We start from the raw sequence: 9,049 nt of genomic DNA, 5'->3' as shown, positions 1-9,049 counted from the left end.
TCGAACTTGAACTCGATCTCTACCTCGATCTCGAACTCGACCCAGCATGACAGACACGAAAATCATTAGAGATTGCATAGTAGCTCCTCCCTTGCCGATAGGAAGGCGGCTTCGGTCTGCCTATCCAGTGGACCAAACCGTCTGTCTCTTCCTCCAAAGGGAACACTTTCGCTCTGATAAGAGACAGGTTCCTGGATGATAAAACGCTCTTGGGGGGCTGGCAAACGTTTTCAGCCCTTTTTTCCACCCCTGTTCCCTTCCAACAGGGCTGGAAGACGTGTTTCAGCCTTGTTCCCTTCCACCTGAGATTGGGAGATGTTTTTCAGCCATGTTCTCTTCCATCTAAGGATGGGAGACTTGCAGCCCTATTCCCTTCCACCTGCGGTTGGGAGACGTTTTTCTGCCCGTTTTTCAGCCATGTTCCTTTCCACCTGAGATTGGGAGATGTTTTTCAGCCATGTTCCTTTCCACCTGAGATTGGGAGATGTTTTTCAGCCATGTTCCTTTCCACCAGAACTGTGAGACGTTTTTTCAGTTCTTTTAGACCGTTCTCTTCCATCTGGGGTTGGGAGTCTTTTTCAGCCTGTTTTTTAGCCCTGTTACCTTCTACCGGGGCTGAAAGACGTTTTTCTGCCTGATACCTGTTCTGCTCCCTTGTGCAGTTCCCGAGGGGGACCACCTGTGCAGTAGCACGAGCAATGAGATAGACCTTGACCACAAGGGACTTGGGAATCTCATTCACTAGACCAATGTGCATAATTTTACAGTAGGCTTCTTGGAATTATTAGATTTCATTTTTTAAACTATATAGCACTTAGTTATCTTAGTTATGTGTATTACTTTCACGTCACAAATTGAATTTCGTGCTAAAGTGGTAACTTGGTCTAATGTTCAACAGTCGTGGACCAAAAACAGCTCCGGAAGTTACTTTGTTTTTACATTTAAAAGCGACAAGTTCCATTGGTCTATCCAGTTGGTGTGTGACTCCTGGGTAAAGAATTTCCTGTATCCTTTTCTCCACACTTGCCGTGCTTTAGACTTCTGCAATGAATCCCAGTGCAAAATCAGCAAAACTAGGCTGCTATTTATTGTTGACTGTTGTTCCTAGGAACGATCCGTGAGAATTTTGTTAGCGATGATCGTTGGAGCAAAATAACCTACGACGTGTGACTACATGACCCTCGTCTTTGGGTCAGCTTTGACCTTTTCTGCCACTGAAATACAGTAGTGTTTCAGAGGTACCGGCTCATGTCTGTAGTTTCTGAAGTGATGTCGTTGTGTTTACTCAACAAATCTACCGCACGCGGTGCACTGTAGTCATTACTTAATCTTCTTTGCAACGTCCATTCCTTAGGCCCCTAGCTGCTGCAACCCTTTTCGTTCCTTTTACTCTACCTCCGTTCATATTCTCTTTCTTCCATCTTAGTGCAATTGCGAAGTTTTCTTCCTGTCACACCTTTCAAACCTTCTTTACTCTCAGCTTCCCTTTCGGCGCTGAATGACCTCGTAGGTCTCAGCGCTTGATCTTTGGCCTAAATTCTATATATTCTATCTATTCCTCTCCAAGTCGGAACCAGTTTTATTCATATTATTTATTTATTATTTAATTATTTTATTTATTTTTTTTTTTTTTTTTGCATTGGGAAGCACGAGGGAATCTATCATGCATGGACTGAATTTTGCCTTATAAACCTGTATCAGCTATCTTTTGGAGAGTTTAAAAGTAAAAAAAAAAATTCAATCTTTTACGATCAAGGCAGGATAATATAATTATAACCTATTGTAGAATAACAATTATTAGCTATTTTATAGTATCTCACAAAAATGGATCAATTATACCTTTTAGATATAACACACATCCGCCAGAACAATGAAATTACACCAATCAGATGATGAGACTATTTTATTGACTTCGTAATTCCTTTTGATGCGTTTTCCATTGAAAACCGTGAATATCAAAACATGCAACGGTTGTAGTAATTCTTTCTTCATTATCTTGGTAATTGTACACTTTCCAGTATTCATGGATTAAACAAAATATATTCTTTTGTGTATTACGTGACCCATGAAATCCAGTGAGATTCAATCATTTTTTATTAATATCCCCAGTCGCAAGAAATAACAGAGCATTTCGTATCTGACGTCCCCGTAGGAAGGTAGTACCGTCAGTGCACCTCACGATGTGCACAGTAGTCATCACTGAAGGCTCTTAGCAGCGTCCCTAGCTGCAACTTCTTTCATTCCTTTTACTGTACCCTTGTTCATATTCCCTTTCTTCCATCTAGCTTTCCACCTTCTCTAACAATATTTTCGTAGCGCAACCGCGAGGTTTCCCTCCTGTTGCACATTTCAAACCTTCTTTACTCTGTTTCTCTTTCAGTGATGAATGACCTCATAGGTCCGAACGCTTGGCCTTTGGCCTAAATTCTATATATTCCTTCCATCTGACGTAACTGTATACACGCTAGCTCTAGTGTCTGATTTGAAATATTGTCACGAAGGGTATAAATCAAACTTCTTTTTATTCACTTAATATATTTGAACATTATAAGCGTGTACATAATGCTTGGCACTGTTTTTATATACAAAAACAAAAACTACATTTTACACATTTATTTACAAATTAAGGAAAAGCCACGAATGGCTTCGGCCTTTTTCTTTAGAACGGCTCTCCTATTTTGTCTTCTTCTTCTGTTATTTCCGAAATTAACGGAGACTTTGCACACCAATCAACCTTTGTCCCTGATCTGTTAGTAAACTCTCAAGAATGATCATTTTGGGTTTAATGCTCCACGACAAAAGGATTTCCTTCCTTTCAAGTGATAGAAACCTTGAAAATCTGATCGCCGAATAATAATAACAATAACAATAATAATAATTATTATTATTATTTTTTTTTCACTGCGACCTTTGTGCGAAATCATTGGAAATTGAAGACCCGTAAAGTTCACAATCTTTTTTCTTTTAAAATATTCTATTTTATGTTAATTAGATTTAAACAAATTTCAATTAAATGACCCCGGTCACTTTAAGTTTAAGACCCGTAAAGTTCTCAATAATCATTTCTTTAATAATTTCTTTTTTCTGTTTTCATCTAATTCAAACAAATTTTAGATAAATGACCCCGATCACTGTAGATTTAATTCCGGTAAAGTTCACATTCATTTTGTTTCCATAATCCTTTTTTTATTTCTAAATGTTCCCTAATTCAAACAAATTTTTCAGAACGACCCTGAAACAGACATTAGCGTCAGCCACCTTGCGAGTCCCCGAAGATTGCAATCCCCTCTTCCAGCTCTGATCCCCGTTCAGAAATCTCGGAAAAATCTCACCCAATGGAAGAGAACGAGGCGAAGGCTCCGCCCACTTGGCACACAACACGCCCAATCAGATTCGGGGCCTAAATCACACACACACCAATCTCGGTTCATTTGCATATACGCTCAGGAGTAATCCTGATATCTCCAGATGGCAATGACAGTGTGCTCCGCGCCAGCCGGCCGTTTCTCCTTCCTCGCAGTTTTCCTAATTGGAAATGATTTATGAAACTTCCTGATCATGATTTAGATATTGGGGTGGTTAGCGGGGTAGGGAGGAAAGAGATGTTATCTTTCAAGAGCGGAATGTTATCTGAGACTGCCCTGATAAAGAAGGCTTATTTTCAGCTGAGAGGAATCGAGTCGTAAGTCGTATTTTCTTCGCTTGGGAGAATCTTTTGGCCGTCGATCGACTCTCTCCGGGAACCTCTACTTCTTATTCACGCGGAGTTGATCTGTGTTGATCTGCCATAATATGCAGACCTTATCTTTCATTGGGATTTTATATAGCACTCGCGTCATGTAATGCGATCAGTCAGTGTTTCAGACACTGCTTTTTTTTTTTCATTACCTTTAATAACACGTTTAACGGAATACGATATCAGGTCGATTACTACTATAAGGCGCTTCTACTGAAGTGTGTTTTTCATTCCGGGTCATTCTCAACACTTGGACGAACGCGTTTGCTTGTTATCATGTATCATAAGGTTGATTATCGTACATTATCGTACCAAGATGTGACATTACCGTACAAAATTGATGACGTTCATTATCGCACCAAGTTTATGACATTGTCGTACAAAGTAGATGATATTGTCGCACTACTTTGAGGACATTATAGTACCAAGTTGATGATGTTATCGTGTCAAGTTGGTGATGTTGTCGTACTAAGTCGATGCCATTACCGTACATAATGGCGGTTTGGCCTTCGAATGAGGTCTGTTTGGAGTTTAGCTTCGCATTTCAGAAAAAGTAAGTGAAGAAAGCAAAGTCCTTCTAGCTTTCTCTCTCTCTCTCTCTCTCCTTCCCTCCTCACTGGACTGTGACAGAGATCGTGTCGGCCGACAGCAATAACCGTTAAAATAAATCACTTTCGAGCGTGAAGCAGCCAGGGTTCGAGAGCCTTGTTCGCTGTCGAAAACTTGTCAATGATATTCAGGACGTGAGGTGTAAACGGAGTGTTAATGGGCTCCGTGCTTATTCCGTAACTGTAAGAGAAATGTCGAAAGGGCAGCGAGAGGTGTGTATCCGAAGGGGTGTTGTTGCGCTGTTGGGTATCCGAAGGGGTGTTGTTGCGCTGTTGGTTCTGCCGCGACATGACAGAAGTTCGAAGGTGAGGGCCAAGTACTTCCATTCCTGTTCAGACAATTGCAAACTGAGCTTCTACTTTTCTTTCGTCTTCTTCTCCTCCTCATCCTCCTTCTTCTTCTTCTGCCAACTTCGTGAAGTTCGCTGATGTTTTTCCAGGTCTTCGGAGGGACGTGGATGGCTGGATGGCTGGATGGATGGACACGCGGAAATGATTTAAAAAAAGAGAGAGAAAACCCCTTATGATTGCAACGTTTACCGATCACCTCCATTCCTGTTCAGACAATTGCAACCTGAGCTTCAACTTTTCTTTCTTTGTCTCCTCCTCCTCCCAACTTCGTGAAGTTCACTCATGTTTTTCCAGGTCTTTGGAAGGACGTGGATGGCTGGATGGATGGACACGGAGATGATTAAAAAAAAAAAAAAAAAAACCTTCATGATTGCAACGTTCACCGATCACCATCCGAGCAGAGACTCTCTCAGTTTCCAGGCCGAGTCAAGATGTCAGAAAGTGCCAAGTGCCGCCAGTCTTTGCAACGGCTCTTCACATTCTTCTCCCTTATTCTTCTTCTTCTTCTCCTCCTTTTGTGTTCCCAGAAACCCAGTTTTGGGACCTTCGCCCCTACCGAGTCAGATTGTGGAGCCATGGGTGATACCTCGGGTAGCGCCACCCGGGAACCGCCCGCGCGACTAAAGGCCCGACGTCGGGGGAGGCCGCCGAGGGTTGGGCGGGATTAGTCGGCGTGGGATGGGCGGGACTGGCGTTGTTCGTCTGACCCTGGTTGGCGGATGTGGGCGGCGGGGAGGACAAAAGGCGAGACTCGACGCTAAAGCTGATCTTACTCTTGGTGGTGGGCGTGGGCGTTGAGGATGAGGTAGGAGACGCGGGCGTGGGAGGGGCGGAGGAGACCGTGGGAGGGCGATCGTCTCCGCACTCGCTGTTGGAGCCTTCGCCGCGGGATTCGCTGCAGTCGACGTCTTCTGTGGGAAGATCGAAAGGAAGTTCTCGTGAGGCTTCGAGAAGCAAAGAAAACAACTTAAGAACTAATTCTCTTGAGTTGAATATAGAATTTTGGCCAAAGGCCAAGCGCTGGGACCTGTGAGGTCATTCAGCGCTGTGATGGAAATTGACAGTAGAAAGGTTTGAAAGGTTTAAACATGAGGTAAACCCCAAAGCAGTTGCACTATGAATCAAGTGTTAGGAGAGGGTTAAGGAAGTAAGGTGGAAGAAAGATAATATGAAAGGAGGTATGGTAAAAGGAACGAAAGTGGTTGCAGCTAGGGGGAGTCGAAGGCACGCTGCAAAAACCTTAAGTAATGCCTACAGTGCACTGATGAGGTTCACTGACGGCGCAACCTCCCTACGGGGGAACTTATTCTCTTTCAAACAGGAGATAAAATCTAGTCTTATTTAAAAAACAAAAAACAAAAAAAAAGGAAAAAAACCGAAGAAATCATCTAACACAATCAACATCAAATTAAAAACTTACAAAAACCAAGATGATAAAATAAAGGGCGTGAGAAACGCAAACCACACCCACCTGTTCTCGGGTCGAGGTGCGGGGGAACCGTGGGCGGTAACGATAGCTTGTCCGCATGGGCGCCTGGATGTAGGCCTAAGGCCGCGTGGGCGGCCGCCGAAGAGGCATAGGCGGCCGGAATGGCGGCGTGAGGAACACCCGCTCCTCCCCAGATGGGAGAGGACACAGCGGCAGCTGCTGCCGCTGCAGCGGGATTGGGCCAGGGCATGGCAGCAGCCGTGGCGTACGGGGTATAGAGTCCGTACCCCGCTGCCCGGGCGAAGTCGGCAGCTGCTCGCTCTGCTGCGCGGTTCCTGGGGAAGAAGATATTATTATTATTATTATTATTATTGTCGACATTAAAGGAACAACCGACTCTGAAAATACAGTAATGATAAGAAAATACTGTATTAACGATTTTTTGGCGGAGATCACCATTTACCATTCCGTTGTAGTCTCCATAAATATATTAAAATATAACCAGAATATTATTATTATTATTATTATTATTATTATTATTATTATTATTATTATTATTATTATTATTATTATTATTAGGTTATAGGCAGAGTGAAGAACCCCATTCATAGAACAAGCCCAATAGGGGCCATTGACTTTAAATTTAAGCATCCAAAAAATATTATGGAGTTCATTCGAAAACCTAACAGATGGTATTATTATTATTATTATTATTATTTTCATTAAGATGAAGACCCCATTTATATGGAACACACCACAGGGGCCATTGACCCTTGAAATTCAAAAAGCTTCCAAAGAATATTATGGCGTTCATTCGAAAATGTAACTGAAGGTATTATTATTATTATCATTATTATTATTATTATTATTATTATTCAGAAGATGAAGAACCCTATTCATATGGAACAAGCTCAACAAAGGGGTCATTGACTTGAAATTCAAGTATCCAAACAATATTATGGTGATCTTTCCAAAGAAGTAACAAGGTAAAGAGAAATACAGAAAGAGATCAGTTATTAGAAAAACACATGAATTAGCAAATAAATAGATAAAAAGATAAAAATGTCAGTAAAATGTCAAAATGCCAGTTGAATTATATTAGGGCAGTAATGCATTGGATCTTGGCTTAAACTTCTGAAGTTTTACATATGAAAGTCATTCCAGACGTGAGGACAAACGTGAGAATAAGCGGATCAAGTAATTTCGCGATTCCTGAGATGAAAGGAGACTTTATTCATTCTGTAACTCGTGTTTTTATTTAAATACCAATCGTAGACTCTAATTCATAATAAATAATGCAGAATCTCTGTTTTACACCTGACAATCATTCATTACATGAGAACTGATGTGAATGAAATTTCCCGATTCATTTTTTTTTTCATTATTTGAGAAATTATTACTTGTGAAATGACTCCAGAACAGGATCCTGAGACCCAGAAATCCTGGAAGCGACCCACTCATAGCTTCGTGGAATCCCACGCTAAGGGTCAGTTAAGGGCAGTTTCGTGTCCTCCTAAGGTGGGCATCACGAAAGCCTATAAGGATTTGAACCCTTCCACGGCATTTAAGATTCCCTTTACCTGAGGATTCTGTTGATGGAGGAGACGGAAGGGGCGGTGGAGTTCGTGCAGACGTTTTCCGAGATGAGTTTCTCCCTGATCTCCCAGGCGAAGATGGTCGGGTTCTCTCTCTTGTACTGCTCGATCTTGTTCACCACCTGTGGCGTCGCCACCTTGGGCTTCGAACCCCCTATCATCCCGGGGGGTCGTATTGTACCTTCAAGAAACAACAAAAGTCCTCCGTTAGATAATGCAGTATTGATAGGTCTAAGACTATTGGGTGATTGGTACTAGTTATCGCTTCCGTGATATTGTCGCGGAATTCCTAACTATGCAAGAACTTACCAAAGTCATTTCAGTTCAATTTACCTAATGATTTAACTAACTATAAAGGCCAAGACTACAAAAGGGCTTCATTTTAACTATGTGTGAAAAAGACTTCAGTTCAACCAATTATGAAGACCATGAACACAAAAGGACTTCAATTTAACTATCTTTGAAGGCCATGAATACAGAAAGAATTCAAAGTCATTTAAACTCTTCTTCTTCTCTCACATAATAATTTAACTAATTATGAACACTTGAACACAAAAGGACTATCTAACTATGAATGAAATGAATACAAAAGGGCTTCAGTTAACTTTGAAGGTCATGTAAACAAAAGGACTTCAATTCAGTTAACTATGAAGCCCATGAATACAGAAGGACTTTAATTTAAATAACTTTGAAGGCCATGAATGCAAAAGGGCGCTAATTTAACTGACTTTGAAGGCCATGAAAACAGAAGGACTTTAATTTAAATAACTTTGAAGGCCGTGAACACAAAAGGACTTTAAATTAACTGACTATGAAGGTCATGAACAACAGAACGGAACTTTAATTAATAATTAACTTTGAATGGCCGTGAACACAAAAGGACAAAATTTAATTAACTGTCTATGTAAGAACCATGACAACAGAAGGACTTTAATTTAAATAACTTTGAAGGCCGTGAACACAAAAGGACTTTAAATTAACTGTCTATGAAGACCATGAAAACAGAAGGACTTTAATTTGAATAACTTTGAAGGCCGTGAACACAAAAGGACTTTAAATTAACTGTCTATGAAGACCATGATAACAGAAGGACTTTAATTTGAATAACTTTGAAGGCCGTGAACACCAAAGGACTTTAAATTAACTGTCTATGGAGGCCATGACAACAGAAGGACTTTAATTTAAATAACTTTGAAGGCCGTGAACACAAAAGGACTTTAAATTAACTGTCTATGAAGACCATGAAAACAGAAGGACTTTAATTTAAATAACTTTGAAGGCCGTGAACACAAAAGGACTTTAAATTAACTGTCTATGAGGACCATGAAAA

The 9,049-nt window shown here is 41.0% G+C and overlaps 1 protein-coding gene across 1 annotated transcript in view; it reads right to left on the bottom strand.

The window, feature by feature from the left end:
• Nucleotides 1-2,540: 2,540 nt before the first annotated feature.
• Nucleotides 2,541-9,049, bottom strand: part of LOC135225871 (mucin-2-like) — a 25,983-nt gene continuing 19,474 nt past the window's right edge. Inside the window, exons 3-5 of the mRNA XM_064265427.1 lie at nt 7,705-7,900; nt 6,167-6,459; nt 2,541-5,606 (exon numbers count right to left, since the gene is read on the bottom strand). Coding sequence (XP_064121497.1) covers nt 5,248-5,606; nt 6,167-6,459; nt 7,705-7,900 — 848 coding nt within the window. The 3' untranslated portion in view covers nt 2,541-5,247. The remainder of the gene's footprint in view (nt 5,607-6,166; nt 6,460-7,704; nt 7,901-9,049) is intronic.

This window comes from Macrobrachium nipponense, chromosome 13 (genome assembly GCF_015104395.2).
Source record: "Macrobrachium nipponense isolate FS-2020 chromosome 13, ASM1510439v2, whole genome shotgun sequence".
Lineage (NCBI taxonomy): Eukaryota > Metazoa > Arthropoda > Malacostraca > Decapoda > Palaemonidae > Macrobrachium > Macrobrachium nipponense.
The sequence above is the reverse complement of the archived record's forward strand: the minus strand, read 5'-3'. Positions and strand labels throughout refer to the sequence as shown.